The sequence below is a fragment of the Typopeltis vanoorti genome, chromosome 5 (genome assembly GCF_054136105.1).
Source record: "Typopeltis vanoorti isolate ZY-2024b chromosome 5, IOZ_Tvanoo_1.0, whole genome shotgun sequence".
Lineage (NCBI taxonomy): Eukaryota > Metazoa > Arthropoda > Arachnida > Uropygi > Thelyphonidae > Typopeltis > Typopeltis vanoorti.
The window spans coordinates 92,390,911-92,410,710 of NC_143553.1; the positions used below are offsets into that span (position 1 = coordinate 92,390,911).

General features: G+C 36.0%; 1 protein-coding gene across 6 annotated transcripts in view; it reads left to right on the forward strand.

The window, feature by feature from the left end:
- LOC150106651 (leucine-rich repeat-containing protein 14-like) overlaps positions 1–19,800 on the forward strand; it is a 168,153-nt gene that overhangs the window by 56,058 nt on the left and 92,295 nt on the right. For all 6 annotated transcript variants that reach the window (XM_090392609.1, XM_090392604.1, XM_090392606.1 and 3 more), the window contains one exon: positions 2,873–3,106. In XM_090392609.1, the coding sequence (XP_090248735.1) occupies positions 2,995–3,106 (112 nt within the window). In that variant the 5' untranslated portion in view covers positions 2,873–2,994. The remainder of the gene's footprint in view (positions 1–2,872; positions 3,107–19,800) is intronic.

Below are 19,800 nucleotides of genomic sequence, written 5' to 3' on the forward strand. Positions count from 1 at the left end.
TTACTTCGTGCATCCTCGGGATATGTTTTGGATTGTGTTCCTTCCTGTGTGGTTGAAGGTGAGTTGATTCTGACTTGGCGACCTACTTGGTTGCATATGGCATCGTTGCAAGGAGGAGCAATATTGACTCTTGCTGACACCCTTGATTTTTTGGATTGAAAAGGCATCCCTTGTAGTTGGCGTGGTGAGGTCCTCTGCAGTTAGCACATCAGGCAGGAGTAGATCGTGGCTTGTGTTGGTCTGGTGTCCCTTGCTGCACTTCAAGCACCTGTAGGCTGTTTGAAGTACACTGTCTTGCTGATGCTCTCTTCCTAAGCGGCTCAGCTGATATTTTGAGTCTGCATACAACTGTCAGTTCATAGATTTGCTTTTGTGTATTGCTGATTTCTACCAGCACCAAAGGCATTGGTCTTTTATCTGATTTGAGCATCCTGCTCACTTTAACTGGGGACAGGCCCCGTCTGGAGAGATCAGTGATCACATCTTCAGGGGGTGATACCTTCAGCAACTCCACGAAGAACCACCTTCAGGTTCTTTTTGCTGGATAAAGCAAAGGTGTGATATAGGAGATTTGCATTGTCCAGAAATCTAGTCATTTGTCTATAGTCTGTGACTGTGGCAGGTTGAATTTTAACTCCTTCATCAGAGTTTTTGGTCCATGAGAATGTGTTATGTTCCCTGAGAGCTGATGAGACAGGAATCCATTTTTTTTATCCCTTAAGATGACTGGTGGTACCTTTTTCTTTAGGTACACTGACTGATTCTATCTCTGTTGCTTTGGGTTCTTCTGTGGTGGTAGAGATTTTTCTCTTCTTTTTTGACCGTTTTGAATTCTGTATATGTTTCCAAGGTCTGACAGATCTGTCTTGGGATGGAGCATCTTCTTCTAGATTTGGGGGAGTGTACAAAGTCTGATTGCATCTGTGTAATGAATTCGTAACTAATTCATCCATTTTGTCTTCTATGACTGCTGAGGCGGGAGGATGTATCAAAAAGCTTAATTTTTCCCAGCCAGTTGTCACTCAGCAGCTTTCCCAGTCTGAGGAATTCCTTATATACCTCCTCAAATATGGTCTCATTCAGAGGTTTTGCCATGATAGTAATAAGTGAAAAAATGTGTAAAGACACAGATAGAGAAAGAATAAAGATCACTCAGGTGTCCCAAGCAAACCACAGACAATCCTATGGCCTTTTGAGGGTCCACTGGCAAATCCATAGACACACACAGGTGTCTACCAGCAAAACAATAATATTATAGTTTAGAATACCCTAAAAACAGGTAAAAGGAGTGTCAAGAACTCACTTGGCCACAGTGCAGAGACCTACCTCCCTAAAGCACCATTCATCCACCACTGGTCCTTGTTGTGGGTGGGGCCTACAGAGCCTTCAGACCCTGTGCATTTTTCGAGGGGAAGACAGTAGTTTTCAAACTGTGTTAAATCCAGTGCAATGTGAGTTTCCCGAACATTCATTCAGGTACAGCCTATAATAACATGTCCGATCACATCAAAAGTCAATAGCTATCCAATTATTCATTCTGGTAAATGACCCAGACAATTCTTATTAAATTCAATAGAATGAGTAAGCAAATGGGTGATTTTAATATTTTTGGATAAAAACCCCCTCTAAAGTGTAGATTTATTTTAGAAGGCCTTAGATCCAGTTATTTTTGTAGTTATGTAATTTTATTTAAAGTGTATACAGTATATTAGTTTCATTAAATGTATATATTTTTTATTTTAGTCTTGAGTCCATGATTTTTTCCGGATTCTAAAAGAAATAGGTAAAAGTCCTTGCACCAATCGGAATCGAACCCTTGTGTAAATACTAAATACTCAGAGTAAAAAAAATATCTTTATAGGAAATTTTTCAAAACAGATCTGGTGGTGGGAGAACTATGGGCCACCCTTGGAAACTGAGCAAGAATGTAGTTAGCAAGGGTGTTAGAACTAAATTTTTTGCTTGGAGGGTGGTGAATGAATGGAATAGGTTTCCAGAGTCTGTTGCGGGTGCCATGACTGTGAATGAGTTCAAAGTATAGTATGATAGATATTGCACAAATGTTGGATAGTGTTGGTATGATGTTTAGGGCCTCCCTTAACGAGTCTAAGAACTCCATGGAGTAGACAATAATAATAATAATGGTAAGGAATCCCATACTAGTGGGAATGACTTTCTCAACTAGCACCAGCAAAATTAGTATATATTGCACAGACAGTTGGTTAGTACAGAACAGTATAAATAATAATAAAGGAAAACATACAATCAGAAAGACTAGCTCATGAAGCTGGTCTTTCAAAAAAGAATGAAGTGATGTGTTTGCAACCCATATTTTTATAGGCACTAGCACTCACATTGTGTGTGTGTGTGTGTGTGTGTGTGTGTGTGTGTGTGTGTGTGTGTGTGTGTGTGTGTGTGTACCTGTTGAGAGACAGAGCCATTTCAATGGGGTATTCAGAATTTGCATGCCAGAATACTTATTGAATCAAATATTCACCATTGTATATTGTTAAAAATAAAGTAATCATGAAAAACAGTTAATTTGTTCAGTTAATTTGGTTGAGCAGCATATATATCAGTGATAATTGCAATAATTGGTAAAATATCCTTCACAGCTGCTCCAGTGCATTCCTGTGGCACTGACCATTTGCCAAAAGATCAGTACACCAAAATGACAGTTCATCCATATAATTTTGGTGCATGTAATTGCTGTATTGAATTTTAGTTACTAATTATTAACATACTGATAGATAATAGCAGAAAAACTTAATTGAAAGAAAATTAGTTTTCCCTATAAAAAAAATCTGGTGCATGTATTATTGTACAGTACATATACTACATCATATTAATATATTGTTTGTGTATTTTGTAGGAAATTTTGTTTCTGCTCATATTTTAATCAAGGTATGGCCATCAGAAACACTCTCACTGCCAGTTCTGTTCCCAGAACTTCACAGCATTTCTTCAAGAATTCCTTTTATTGTTCATAGTAGAATGCTTCATTGGATTCAGTGTGCAACTCTTCTTTTAAGTGGCTTCCTTGAATTAATTTCTGCTATGAAGCCTTCTAATCTTCATATATTAGACCTAACTGGATTTTTTACTAGTAAGTATATAAATAGAACATTAATATGACCAAACTTTAAAAAATAGTTTATTTTATACAGAAGATGTATTTCTTGTTCTCGTGGGCAGATGTTGGCAGATCTCCCAGTTTGATCATAATAAGATAATTTGTAAGAACAAGGAACCTTGTAAACGATGCATGAAACAGAGAGGGAGGAGAGAGAGTGGATCCTTAGGAGAGCAGATAAGGGCAACCAGCTTCAGATGAGGTTCGAAAGGTTATGTATATATTTTTAGTGTTCTGGTTATTTTTTCTGAGAATGCCTAAGATATAGAGAATCGTAATAGCATTACTGCAGTGTTTTTAGAGAGGGATATGAGAAGGGTGGAAAAAATAATTTCTAGAGACCAAACATCGAACTTTTTCAAGTCACTTTAAGTCTTGAATAAGTGGGGTGGTCTCACACGAGATGGTAATTCATCTCCCACCTAAAATTTCTGTCCTTAATTAATGTCTGCTATCTTATGTTAAACCTTTGTAGATCGTCCATGCATCTTTGTTCTCCTTGGTATCCACTCTGAGCTTAATTCTGTCCATCTTTCATCTGTTAATATGACTAGCATGTCTCTATTTACATGTTTTACAAAACTTGACTATATCCTCTGCAACCAGCCTTTACAATCAGCATAGTTAGCAACACTACCTAGACTGTAATCAAGTGAAAAAAAATCTCTGATCCAAAGTATTTTAATAATAAGGTGATACTTTTTTTTTATTTGTTGTATAGGAAACATATGACTTCTGTATTAATTCAACATTGGCATCTTTCTGGTTCTGGCTCCCACTGATGAGACCTTCAATATTGCTTGAAACCAGTTTGAGTAGTGACCCTCCAATAATGCATAGTATTATATACACCCTCTGTCCAAAAAGAAACTGAACTTTTGATAGAAAATAAAACACAGGCTAATTATAATTATTCAAATCATTTATTTCAATCAATATACTCTCCCTCAGCTTCGATATGGTGTTTGGTACTGTCAATTAATTCGTTAAATGATTTTTTTATATCAGTTTTTGGGATATTGTTGAGGGTCGTGGTTACTGTTGCTTGAACATTTTCAATGGTGTCGTATCGCTTTCCTTTCATCGACAAATGAAGTCAGGGGAAGAGAAAGAAGTCACGGTGCTAAAGCAGGTGAATACGGTGAGTGATCAACACGCAAACTCTTGGTTTTTGCTCAAAAACTGTCAGTGTTTGAACAATCAGATGGTGCATTATCGTGCAAAAGTGACCAGCTGCCTGCATCACGCTATTCATGCTGTACACGACAAATTCTCGCTATCAATTGATTCAAAACTTCAAGTTAAAATTCACCATTGACCGTTTGGCCAGGCGGAATGAATTTTTTGTGGATAATGCCCTTGGAATCGTAGAAACAAATCAGCATTGTCTTTACTTTTGACTTCTCAAAGCGACTTTTTTTCGGATGCCCTTCTTCTGGTGGTCTTCACTCAGAACTGGCACTTTGTTTCAGGCTCATACTCTAAACACATTTTGTCACCAGTAACGATTGTTTCAGGGAAGTTTGGTTCCTTATGAGTGGTTTTAATGAGGTCCTTGCAGTGTTCAATTCGATAGATTTTTTTTTTGTTCGTCAGTCAACTTGTGGAGAACAAATTATGAATTCAATTTATGAAGGCTCAAACTCTCGGTCAAAATGTTGTGCACAGTTGATTTTAGAATCCCCAGTTCATCTTCAATCAAACTCGTGGACGATTTCGGGTTTTCTTTCATAAAATGACGCACTTTTTGGATGTTAACTTCTCTCAGTCCAGTTTTTGGATGGCCCGGCTTTTCGTCGTCCTCAAGCATCTCATGATTACTTTGAAATCGCTTAAACCACATACTTAAATTTGAGTACGGGATAAGCATTCATCACCGTATGCTTTTTGAAGCATTTGATGCATTTTGGTAAAACTTTTACTAAGTTTTACACACAAGTCAATCGCAGCTCTCTGTTCGAAACTCATTTTCCAACTATTCATCAAAATACACTGTTACTCTTGGCATTTTAACTCGGCTTATAATGAAACAAATGTCATAAACAGTTGACACAACACTAATGAAGGTTGCTGCTTTCGACAAGAAGATACAACACGTGGCACCACTAGTTTCTTCTATTTTCAAAAAGTTCGGTTTCTTTTTGAACAGAGGGTGTATGTCTGAAAGGAAGTGTGCTTTACATTATTGGATGCTAAAACAATTGGTATGAAGTAATCAGCATTATAAGTAGCCTAGGTTACTTTAATGCACAAACTTTGTTTGCTTTTACTTGGATAAAGGATTAAACAAGAATAATTTCTTTGCAATAGTTATTTTTATTATTATTATTATTATCTTAAGACCCCATGGAGTCAGACTCATCTAGGAGGTCCTTTTGTTACACACAGCTCATCATTCCATGCCTTAAACACACTCAAATTCTCTGCAAACGCCACCCCTCTCAGACAAGGCATTCCAATTATTCACAACTCTGCATGCAAAAAATCTCTCACTCCCCTGCTCACATCTTCCAGGGCTGACCTCTGGTTCTCCCTCAATTTCCCACTGTTTTCTGTAAAACCTCTTCAACATTGATCCTATAACAACCCCTTACTAACTTGTAGGTCTCTATCATATCACTCCTCTTCCTCCTATCCACTAGACCAGCGTTTCCCAACTTTTCCTACGACGGAACGCTTTACAAATCCTGAAATTTTCACAAAACACCTTGGTTATTTTGAAATATATTAATTGATAATTAATTGTTAATTCAGCTGATTTTTATTATTAATTAATAATTGATCATTACTAGGGGGACCCCCCCCGAGTTCCAGACTGGTAGGCCGGTTCTCCTTGAATTCTGATGACTCGAAAGGGTGTGCTCCCCCCAGAGCCTACGCCGCCCAATCCTCTGAGTTCCGGAATGGTAGGCCTGTTCTTGAATTCTGATGACTCGAATTTTGAAGACTTGACACTCAGGATAGCTCTGAGTTTCAAAACATTTCAAATAACTTGACAAAAAATGTGACACAAAAACGTTACAAAAAAGCCTTATCATTTTATATTATAGAGTAGATTTTAAGTACTTATGAGTGAATGCAGACTTTTCTCCTGTGTGCTGATAGTTTTCCCCTCACTATCTGTTGCATCACAAAAACCTTCAATAAGAGATTTCTTAATACCAAAATTAAACAAAGTCCTTTGTCTCTTATTCATATTAAAATTTAAATATGCAGGCCTATTACTTTTAAAAATCACGGCACCACAGTTTCGAAACTTTCATCCTACAATATGAACTTGCGAAGAAATTATTCAGTATTATTAGATTTGAGAACCGGATACAGACTACCTTGATCTTCAATTTTAATGGAAAAATTTTCTTTATACTTCCTTGCTGATTGATCACTAACATTTGTAATGCAGATATTATTTCTTTCAGTTTTGAGAACATAGGATATGCCACCCATTGTTGTAATCGGCTTGCAGGCAATTTTTACGATCGGCCATAAACAGCGGTATTCTCTTTCCCAATGATGAAAGATTTCGATGTGTGAAAATTAACGATAATTCATGAATATTTCCATTTTAAAAATATGCCGCTTGGTCACTGACATTTGCTACACAGATGTCATTTCCTTCAGTTTTGAGAACAGAGGATACACTGCCTATTGTTATAATCTGCTTGCAGGCAATTTTTATGACCAGTCATAAACAGCGGTATTCCCTTTCCCAAAAGTTCAAAAGTTTTGATGTGTGAAAATTAGCGATAATTTATGAATACTTCCAAAAAATATATTTTAAAATTCAATACACGGCTTGGTCACTAACATATGCTACACAGATGTTATTAGGCATTCTGGGTCTGAGCTTTTCGACATATTCATGAATATTATTCTCCTCAGAATATTTCCACTATAAAATATTTATTCATGAAAAATGCTTAGAAAACTAAAATGACAAATTCCAGGAGAACTTCTCGTGGAACACATGTTCACCTTCAGTGGAACACAGTTTGGGAAACCTTGCACTAGACTGTAAATTGCATCTTCTCAACCTTTCCTCATATTCGATATTCCAGAGATCAGATCAGCTATATTTACTTATAACTACCTTAGTCACCTCTGGACCCATGCAAACATCCTTTCATCCTTTTGAAAACCAGGTGACCAAATCTGTGCACAGTAGTCTAGATGTGGTCTAATCAAGGCCGTATACAATAGAACCAGATTCTCCTTACTTCTACAAGTCAGTGTCCTCTGCATCATTCCAAAAATTCTTTGTTGTCCTTACAAATTTGGGAATGTGTCCTCTAAATTTCAAATCCTTATCCACTATCATCACCCCAAGATCTCTTATTTCCTCCACCTCCAATATATTCCCACCAAGCATAAATTCTACATCCCATCGTTGTTTCTTAAATTTTTTAAAACCTTATATTTTGCAATATTGAACTGGCATCCCCATTTCCATGCCATTCACTCAATCTATTCAAGTCTTCTTGTATAATTTAATTGATATTAATAAATTTAGTTTAATCCTTTATCCAAGTGTATGCAAACAAAGTTTGCACCTGAAGTATCTTCAGGATCGAGGCAATTCGTAGTAAAGGTGAACCAAGCTCTCATCATTCGTCGTCTCAGTATCTCCCATAATGCAAAGCACATCTCCCTGCGGACATGTATAATGCTATGCATTAAGGGAAGGACCACTACCCAGACTGGTTTCGACCTTTATTGAGATCTCGTCAGTGGGCAGCAGACAAAGAAGTGGTGATACTAAGGCAGAAGCAATGGAGAGGTCCTATTTACTTATACGAGTTGCCTAAAAGTATACCACCTTATTATTAGATTACTCTGGATTTAGAGAAAGATGTTGGAAGTTTATTTTCCACTTGGTTAGGCTATAATAAATTTAGTTTAATCCTTTATCCAAGTGCATGCAAACAAAGTTTATGCCTGAAGTATCTTCAGGACTGAGGCAACTCGTAGTAAAGGTGTACCAAGCTCTCATCACTCCTTGTCTCAGTATCTCCCATAATGCAAAGCACATCTCCTTGTGGACATTTTATAATGCTATGCATTAAGGGAAGTGGCCCTTCCCTAAAGTTGCCTAAAGGTGTACCATCTTTAGGCAACTCGTATAAGTAAATATGACCTCCCCATTGCTTCTGCCTTAGTATTACCACTTCTGGGTCTGCCTCCCAATGAGACCTCTATAAAGGTCGAAACCAGTCTGAATAGTGGCCTTAATGCATAGCATTATACATGTCTGCAAGGAGTTTGCTTTGCATTATGGGAGATACTGAGACAAGGAGTGATGAGAGCTTGGTCCACTTTTACTACGAGTTGCCTCAGTCCTGAAGATAGATAGATTCTTCAGGTTCAAACTTTGTTTGCATACACTTGGACAAACGATTAAACTAAATTTATATAGTCTAACCAAGTGGAAAATAAACTTCCAACATCTTTCTCTTAATTGATATTATTCATCATCGTCATCAAATTCCTGACAGGTACCCTCAAGGGGGTGTACAGGATATTAGGATAGTACTACATGAAGAACTTACATCATTACTAAATTCCTATCAACAATTTTGCTCCAAATGAATCTATCTGTCAAGACTCCAAAGTTATCAAATCTTAAATTTTTGCCTTCTAAGGCACTTTTACTGTATCAATCCACCTATATCTCTGGGTCTATTTCCTGCCAACCTGGCAGAGAACACTTGTTTTGCTAATCTTTCCTCTCCCATTCCGTTTCAGTGATACCATCTGAGATTAGCTCTGCTAACACATTCCTGGATGCTAACAATGTCAAGTTCTTTCCTGATATTCTCGTTTTTAATATGATATTGCCATTGATTCTATCTATTCACACCCCTAATCTCTCTCAGGACTCATATCTGTGAGCTCTAGTCTTTGGTCAAGTGTTTTATTTCTAACGCAGCTCTCAGATCCATAAGTTAAAATTGGCTTGAACACTCTTATATACAGCTAATTTGTTTTGACCAATTTCACTCTTATTCCATATAAATTTATTCAGTTGACTTCCTTCCATACTGGGCTTGTTGATTCTGTTATCTATTTCCATATTTAATTTACTGTCCTCACTAAAAATTGTACCTAAGTAACTGAAATTTTACTTGTTCTATAAGTTCTCCATTCATGATGTATTTGATATTTTCAGTGTTTCTGTCTATTTGCATAGTGTTTGTCTTTTATTTCTGATTTTAATACTAAATTTATTACAACAGTTATTCAGTTTAGTCAGGGAATCTTGCAGACTTATACTGGATTTATTTAAAAGTATAGCATCATTTTCATAAAGAGCTGATATTAATATCTCCGATTTTGATATCAGGTTTAACATGTTCATTGCCAATCGCGCGATGCGAGTTATCACCAAACGGCCGATCACGCGTTATCACGTGGACGTCGTTAACTAAATAAAAAAATAAAAAAAAGTTGGCCACCACACGAAATTCTAATTTTCAGCTTTGCAATGAACGATATCGCGCGATCACGCGATGCGAGTTCTCACCAAACGGCCGATCACGTTATCGCGTGGACGTCGCTAACTAAATAAAAAAATAAAAAAAATCTGGCCACCACACGAAATTCCAATTTTCAGCTTGGCAATGAAAGTGTTGATGCCACTTCATAATGTAATTCATATAGATCAGTGTTTCTCAAACTTCAGATATCTGCGTACCCTTTCTTAAATTTTCATTATTACCAAGGTACCTCCTTATCAAATAATAAATATTTTCATTATTACCAAGTACTCTCTTATCAAAGAATAAATAAAGTATATTTCATTGAAATGTCTATTTTATTTGAATTTATATGTTCATGCAAACAAAAAATGATTTATTTTTAATAGAACAAAGTTTGGAATAGGTTCCTCTAGTTTCCCATCCATGAAAATCCACATTCTTCTTAGTTGGTTCTCTAGAGATGTCACACCCTTATCAATTTCATTTGATCCAGATGCAATAGCAATGTTTTCTTGTTGCTTACAGTTGCTTGTATTTGCTATATTGCTGTCTTTTGTGGGTTTTATAAATCCAATCTTTAACCAGTGATCCATACTTAAGAATTTGAAAGCTAAAAAAAACACTGTATTTACTCGAATATAACTTTTTAATAACTCGAATAGCACTTTTTTCCCAAAATTAAAGCTAAAATATCATGGTAGGAGATATATGCGGGGATTTTCGAAAACTAAAGTTTTCAGAAAAAAACTGAAAATAGTGTGGCTTACCAAGAAGCTCCTACGTGCTTTCGCTACTTTAGGCATTGAGAACAGTTTCCTTGTGTACATCGTCAAAGTCATCTACCAAAATAGCTTCATCTTCTTTCCCATTATTTCAAGCAAAAATTACCTCAAGTCTTGTAAATCAGTAATTTACAAGACTTGAGATACGTAGAGCAGCTATTAAGAAGTGCATATGAGTGGTGCAGTATTAACAAAAGATCACGAACCAAAGACAAATTAGCATTTCAACAGTTGAGTTGAAATGCTAATTCTCTTCAACAGGATTCCATAATATCTGAAACACATTCACTATATATTTCTTAGTTTTAACATGTTCACGATGGGGTAGTGTCAAGCAAAACCATACGTTGCACCAGCAACATGTGGTTTTGCTTGACACTTGAGGAGAGATGTCATTCATTAGCTAGTACCGTTTTTATTCCAGTTGTCTCTAATTACACTATTTGTTGAGAAATATAATGATTCCATGCGTTAATGATGCATTGCCGAAAATGACCATGTACCCCCTGAAGACCTTTCGCGTACCTCCCCCCCTCCCCCAGGGTATACGTACCACACTTTCAGAAACACTGATATAGATAATAACAGAGGGAACAATGTACATCCTTGTCTCACACCAGATTTAACATTAAACCATCTTCCTGTATTTCCTTCAATTCTAACTGCTGACTTACAACTCAAATAAAGACTAAGTATTGCTAGATATATAATGCTCCATTGACACCATATAAATGTAGCATTTTGAATAGGCACCTTGTCATATGCCTTTTACAGGTCTACAAAACTTAAATACATCATCAAATTCCTGCCATGTACCCTCAAGGGGTGTACAGGATATGACAGTACTACATGAAAAAATTACATCATTACTAACTTCCTATCTACAATTTTCCTCCAAATCAGTCTGTTACATGTCCAGACTCCAACATTATCAGATCTTATATTTCTATCGTCTAAGGCACTTTCTACTGTATCAATCCACCTATATCTTGGTCTTCCTCTGGGTCGTTTTCCTGCCAACCTGGCAGAGAACACTTGTTTTGCTAATCTTTCCTCTCCCATTCTATTTAAGTGACCACACCACCTGAGATTAGCTCTGCTAACGCATTCCTGGATCCATAAGTTAAAAGTGGTTTGAACACTGTCTTGTATACAGCTGATTTAGTGTTCCAACTAATTTCTTTCTTATTCCATATGAATTTATTCAATTGACTTCCCACCATACCAGCTTGGTTGATTCTGTTGTCTATTTCTATATTTAATTTACCATCTTCAGTAAAAATCATGCCTAAGTAGCTGAAATGATTTACTTGTTCCACAGGTTCTCCATTCACAACACAGTTGACATTTTCAGTGATTCTGCCTATTTTCATTGTCTTTGTCTTTTTATTGCTGACCTTATCTATTACAATAGCTATTCAATTTAGTCAGAGAATCTTGCAAATTTGTAGCGGATTTATTTAGAAGTATAACATCATCCGCATAAAGCAAAGAACTGACATTAACATCTCCAATTTTGATATCAGGTTTAATACATTCCTTCATAATGTGATCCATATAGATAATGAATAACAGAGGGGATAATGTACATCCTTGTCTCACACCAGATTTAACATTAAACCATCTTCCTGTACTTCCTTCAATTCTAACTGCTGACTTACAACTTGAATAAAGACTAAGTATTGCTTGATATAATGCCCCATTGACACCATATAACTGCAGCGTATTAAATAGCTTCTCTCTTGGCACCTTGTCATATGCCTTTTCCAAATCGACAAAACTTAAATACAGATCTTTGTTATATTCCCATGCTTTCTCGACTATTTGTCGTAAAGTGAAGATCTGATCCTGACAGCCTCTATTTGGCCTGAATCCAGCTTGTTCTTCACCAAGCTTTTCTTCCACAATTCTTCTTATCCGTTTCTCAAGTATACTTGCATAGATCTTGCCAGGAACACTCAGTAGGGAAATACCTCTGTAATTCTCACATTCAGTTTTATTTTCCTTTTTATATATGGGTACTATGAGAGCTCTACTCCAATCATCGGGAATTCGTCCCTCTGTCCAGGCTTTCTGAACTATGCAGTGCAGCCACTGTATGACTCTTATACCCCCATACTTCAGCATTTCTGGTCGAATATCATATACTCCTGCTGCCTTTCCACATTTCAAGCCTTTGATGGCTTTTTCTCTTCAAGTATGGATATGTATTCCTGACTGCATGCCTGGTCAGTGTTTTTTATCACTGTGCTGTCATCACTGCTTGTTTCATTTAGCAGTTTTTCAAAGTAATTACTCCATACTTCAATGATATTTTTTTCTCCTGTTTTCATGTCACCTTTATCATCTCTAATTCCTTTTACAGCACTCTTTCCTCCATTCCTAAGCGTCTTCAACAACCTCCAGAATATTTTGCCACCTTCTTGATATTTATTTTCTATATTCTTGCCAAAGTCCTCCCATGACTTTTGCTTATCTAGTTTTACGCACTGTTTGCTTTCTTACATTTGTCTCTGTATTCTGTAAGAGTAAAAGCTGACTTATTTGCCAGGAACTTTTGATATGCTTTCTTCATTTCCTTCACTGCCTCTTTAACTTCCTGTGTCCACCAGGGAGTTCTGTTTTTTTTATCCTTGCACACAACCTCACCACATGCCTCTCTGGCAGAATCAATCAATGTTTTCTTCAGAGTTTGCCATTGAATCTCCAAGGTTTGATTCCTGTTCTCAAACTCTTTCATTTTCTTTTCAATAATCTTTGTGTATTTTAGTCTACAGTTCACATCTGAGAGCTGCTCAACTTTTATTCGCTTTAAAACTTTCTTATATGTTATTGTTTTCAATATGAAATCCAATTTTATCCTGCTCAAGACTAAATAGTGATCACTTCCAATTTCAAATCCTCTGTACTCTCCCTGCACCAGGGAGAAAATATCACTATCAACAATAACATAGTCAATGAGACTTTTCTTATTCCTAGCCTCTTCTCACCATGTGAATTTGTGCACATTTTTATGTTGGAACATGGTGTTAGTAATAACCAGTCCATGTCCTGAGCAGAAATCCAACAGATATTTGCCATTATTATTAGCTTTGCTCTTTTCTCCAAATTTTCCCAAAATATTTTTGTATGTCTCACAATCATTTCCTACTCTGCTATTTAGATCCCCAACAAGGACCAACTTTTCCTTTTTCAGTGTGTCAGTTGCTTTTTCTAGAGTGTCAAAAAATTCCTCCACTTCTACCTTAGTAGAACCTTCTGTGGGACCATAGGCACAAATAAGTCTCATTGTCCAGTTCCCCATTCTCATATTTGCCCACATTACTCTACTTGAGACTGACTGCCATTCAAGAAGATTAGCCTCGTATTTTGTGTTGAATACTATGGCTACTCCTTCTTTTCCTTGATTGTCATTGCCTGAATATAACATTTTGTATTTATTGCTCAGAAAGATCTCACCAGTTTTGGTCTTTTTTGTTTCAGTCACCCCTATTATGTCGATCTGGTACTTATCTAATTCCTCAGCTAGCTCCATTTCTTTGCCATTCAGGCTTCTTACGTTGATAGTACCGATCTTTAACTCTGGTGATGTTGAGTTGGTTTGTTTTCAGATTTGTTCCAGTAGCTGACTTTTTGTTGTTCGCCCTGGTTCCCTGTCGAAAAAAAACGTGGGCCTTGTTTAACCGGGCGACGCCCCAGCCGGCATGAAATTTTGTCATGTTGTACCATCATTTTTTATTTTGGTTTAACCAATAAGAATACAATTTGGTCGGCTAAATCCCAAATTGCCAGCCCATCCTCGTTCGTTCAGTATCAAAGTAGATACCCAACAGGGTGCACCACGAGAAGGTGAGGATTGGACATTAGGTCAGAAGCTCTGGTCGGTTCTCCGCATTCCTTTAAAGGCTATGTGGAGGTCTCCTCTCAGTTATACAGCTTTGACCCTTAAGCACCCCAAAACTTAAATACGATATTTGTTATATTCTCTGCTATTAGATCCCCAACAAAGACCAACTTTTCTTTTTTCTTTGTGTCAGTTGCTCTCTCTAAAGCTTAAAAAAATTCTTTCACTTACCTTTAGTAGAACCTTCTGTGGCACCATAGGCACAAATTAGTCTCATTGTCTAGTTCTGCATTCTGATATTTGCTCACATTGCTCTACTTGATATTGCCTGCCATTTAGTGTTGAATACTATAGCTACTCCTTCTTGTCCCTGATTGTTATTGCCTGAATATAGCATTTTGTATTTATTGCTTAGAAACATCTCGCCAGTTTTTGTCTTTTTTGTTTCAGTCACCCCTATTATGTTGATCTAATACTTATTCAATTCCTCAGCTAGCTCTGCTTCTTTGCATTTGAGGCCTTCTTATGTTGATATTATATTACTGATCTTGAACTCTGATGTTGAGTTGGGTATGTTTCAGGATTTGTTCCAATAATTGACTTTTCGCTGTTCACCCTGGCAAAAACAACGAAGGCATTGTTTAATCGGGCAATGCCCTAGCTGTCATGAAATTCTCATGTTGTACCATTATTTTTATTTGTGGTTTTAGCCGATAAGAATACAATTCGGTCTGCTAAATTCCAAATTTGCCAGCCCATCTTTGTTCATTCAGTATCTAGGTAGATACCTAACAGGGTGCACTATGAGAAGGTGAGGACTCGACATTAGGTCAGAAACCGTTGGTTCTCCATATTCCTTTAAAGGCTATGTGGAGGTCTCTTCTCAGTTATACACCTTTGACCTTTAAGCACCCCATTATTTACCTTTTTTATTGCTTGTGTAATAGTATGGATATGATTTATTTTAAAGCATCTTTCTTTAAAGCCTGCTTATGAACAATCAGGCTTTAAAGAAAGATGCTTTCTTTAAGAAAGAAAGATGGTATGTGTCAACAAATCTTGTGATTCTGTTTAAAATAATGGATATAAAAATTTTGTACAATTATGATAAACTAATTGGCCTGTAGTTACTGACATGAACTGTGCTGTCCTTTTTTTATACGAGGTTGGTCTGAAAATTCTCGGTCTCAACCATAGATGACAACACTATTGGCAAGATTTTTTTTTTCTAAGTTGGGTTCTTATGCCAGATGTACCATGTGAAATTGCAAGTCATCCTATCAATTACAGGTAACCCTCGTGTAACGTGGATGTTAGGTTCCATGGAAATGCCACTTTATATAAATTGTGTTATGTGAGACTCGGATCACATACAAAAAGTAGGGTTATGTTCTGAAATCGTTTTTTTTTTTAAATATATATATATATATATATATATATATATATAAACAATGACATATCCAACAAAAAAATATTTTTATTTATTTCAGGTAATTCATATAAACTATGACACAAATACATAGTATAAAATTATAAAAATTACAAATTGTAATTATGCTTCATTGCATATAATGCATAAATGTTTTAGGCAAAATAAAATAAAGTGCATATTTTAATCTTTCATTTCACGAGGATTTGAGGATCGGTTAATAAACATCGGTTTTGTCCTGTAATCACCTGATGCATTACTACAAAACAGTAGAGTAATTCTATCTTTGGAAACTTTCCAGGAGCTGAACTTTCATTTTTTGAAATATACACTAGTGGCCAAAATTGTGGAAACCTTTTGGAAAAAGTGTATTTCTGAGGTTTGATGGCTCATACCACAAAATTATATATCAGTGGAAAGATAATTAATCAAGAATGTAATGTAATAATTTTTATGAAGGATTTTTTATTAGAATAGCAGTTATAAAGAAGAAAATTGAAACACATAGAAAAAATGAAATATACAGAAATTCTCACAGTGTGAGTTAATATTTAGTTGGGTAACATTTAGCATTCATTACGGCCTTACAACGCCTTTCCATGGAGTGAACCAAGTTTTTTAGTTCTGCAGCTGTTATAATGTGAAACCAAGATTGAATTATTGCTTCTATTAATTGGGTTTTATTGGTGGGTTGCTTCTCACTAACAAGTTTCTTTATTTGGCTCCATAGATTTTCCATTGGGTTAAGGTCTGGGCTATTCCAGGCCATTCCAGCAGTGGAATATGATTATGTTGAAACCACTTTTTGCACACAGCTGCAACATGACATGGAGCTGAATCCTGTTGAAATATAAATGCTTCATTATCTTGAAAAAGTTCACGTGTGGAAGGCTTTAGTTTGGGCTCAAGTATTTCATTTATGTATTTTTGGGCATTTATATTCCCATTAATCATGCAAATTCTGCCCACACCTTTTGATGTGGCTAGATCATAACACTAAGTAGATGTTTCACGGTAGGTGTAATGCAATCAGGATGCAAATCTTCTCCGATTTTTCTCCTTACTTATTTATGTCATCACTACCAAACAGGGAGATTTTGGTCTCATCACTCCAAATAACACTGTCCCATTGTTCTGCTGTCCAGTTAACATGGGTTTTAGCCCAGTTTAATCTTTTCAACCTTTGTTTGAGAGATAAAAATGGCTTTTTTCATGGAATTCTATCATTTAGATCAAATTCCTGCAGTCTGCAGAGAACAGTCCTTGCACTCAACTTCACATTGTATTGCGCCATTTCATCTTATATACACCCAGATGATTTTCTTCTGTCACGTAGGCACAGTCTTTCAATTCTTCTACCATCACTTGCTGTTGTGCACCTTTTCCTGCCTTTACCAGTTTTGTAGTGACTGAGTCTCCTTATACCTCATCAAAAATTTAGAAATGCCACTTTTGGTTAAGTTTCCACCAATTTTTCTTCTAATTTCTTCATAATGTAGCTTTGTTCACTTAATAGTACTATTTTACATCGCTTTCTGGCTGACCAGTCAACTCTTTGCACCATTTCTTTAATTTTATTACACTTTACAAGCTCACTACATGAAAGAACACAAAAAAAGCCGACCAACTTGATAACAATCACATAAGACACTGACAAATGTCCTCCTCTCAGCTCCAATACATGACATCAATAGCTGAATCCTACTGTGACCTTATTGGCTCATTGCCAAAACAAGATGACACCTGATTGGCTCTCTAAACACCCATGCTCATTGGCTACATTATAATGAAGAAAAGCTTCTTCATATCAACCTAAGCAAGTTGTGCTCCTTTTTTCTGGTTATTTGGGTATAACTTTTCATAGAATACAGATAATTGAACAAACTTTGTTGCATTACATTCTTGATTAAATTATATTTCCATTGATATATAATTTTATGGTATTACACCAAAAAAAAGGGGTGTTATGAGCCATCAAACCTCAAAAATTGTAGAAACCATTTGAAAAAAGTTTCTACAATTTTGGCAACTAGTGTAGGTGCATTTTAGTATATTTTTACAATATAACCCCGATTCATCCTCATTGAACACCTGGTCTGCATTATAAATGTTTATAAACTTTGAGAGTTTTTTGTTTAATAAGATTTCCATCCGAAGGAATTTACTTTTGAGTGCAATTTCTATCCAAATCATTAGAGATTTCTTTATTTTTCGCATTAGAATATTGCGCACACGAGCAACGTGCTTTGCACTTACCGTTGATCCAGCAATAAACACTTTCTCGGATTTTATGTTCATTGTGTTTGATTGTTCGAATTGTTGATTCATTTAAATTCAAAGACCTTGCAGCTCCTGATTTTTCTCCATTTTTCAACTGATCCATGATTTTAATTTTTTTTTCTTCAAGACGAATTTTTTTTTTTAATATTGATTTTTTCCCTTTCGATGCAGTTTGAGGCCGTTACTATAAAAATAATTTTTTACATAAAAAAAAGCATTACATATTAATTATGTATGTAACTCACCAGAAAATAAAGTATTCAGCTTGAGATTAACACACTTGCGATTTTTAATGTGCTTTCCTGGCAAAAAACAAAGACAATTTTTGGACAATAAACACTTTATACGGTATATAATTGACGTACATGCATGCCAAAGGGTATTTCCCCTAATATAAATTCGCTACTTATAACTACATGCACGATACGGGCAGACACAAATTTAATGAAGGTAAAATTTGATATTTAAGTCGTGCGATGAAAAATATATGAAAAGATAAAGGGAAAACAAACCCCAACTCAACATCACCAGAGTTAAAGATCGGTACTATCAATGTAAGAAGCCTGAATGGCAAAGAAATGGAGCTAGCTGAGGAATTAGATAAGTACCAGATCGACATAATAGGGGTGACTGAAACATAAAAGACCAAAACTGGTGAGATCTTTCTGAGCAATAAATACAAAATGTTATATTCAGGCAATGACAATCAAGGAAAAGGAGTAGCCATAGTATTCAACACAAAATACGAGGCTAATCTTCTTGAATGGCAGTCAGTCTCAAGTAGAGTAATGTGGGCAAATATGAGAATGGGGAACTGGACAATGAGACTTATTTGTGCCTATGGTCCCACAGAAGGTTCTACTAAGGTAGAAGTGGAGGAATTTTTTGAGGCTTTAGAAAAAGTAACTGACACAATGAAAAAGGAAAAGTTGGTCTTTGTTGGGGATCTAAATAGCAGAGTAGGAAATGATTGTGAGACATACAAAAATATTTTGGGAAAATTTGGAGAAAAGAGCAAAGCTAATAATAATGGCAAATATCTGTTGGATTTCTGCTCAGGACATGGACTGGTTATTACTAACACCATGTTCCAACATAAAAATGTGCACAAATTCACATGGAGAGAAGAGGCTAGGAATAAGAAAAGTCTCATTGACTATGTTATTGTTGATAGTGATGTTTTTCCCCTGGTGCAGGACACCAGAGTGTACAGAGGATTTGAAATTGGAAGTGATCACTATTTAGTCTTGAGCAGGATAAAATTGAATTTCACATTGAAAAGAATAACATGTAAGAAAGTTTTAAAGCGAATAAAAGTTGAGCAGCTCTCAGATGTGAACTGTAGACTAAAATACAGAAAGATTATTGAAAAGAAAATGAAAGATTTTGAGAACAGGAATCAAACCTTGGAGATTCAGTGGCAAACTCTGAAGAAAACATTGATTGATTCTGCCAGAGTGGTATGTGGTGAGGTTGTCTGTAAGGATAAAAAAATCGGAACTCCTTGGTGGACACAGGAAGTTAAAGAGGCAGTGAAGGAAAAGAAGAAATCATATCAAAAGTTCCTGTCAAATAAGTCAACTTGTGCTCTTAGAGAATAGAGAGACAAATGCAAGAATGCTAAACACTGTGTAAAACTAGCTAAACAAAAGTCATGGGAGGACTTTGGCAAGAATATAGAAAATAAATATCAAGAAGGTGGCAAAATATTCTGGAGGTTGTTTAAGAAGCTTAGGAATGGAGGAAAGAGTGCTGTAAAAGGAGTTAGAGATGATAAAGGTGACATGAAAACGGGAGAAAAAGATATCCTTGTAGTACGGAGTAATTACTTTGAAAAACTGCTAAATGAAACAAGC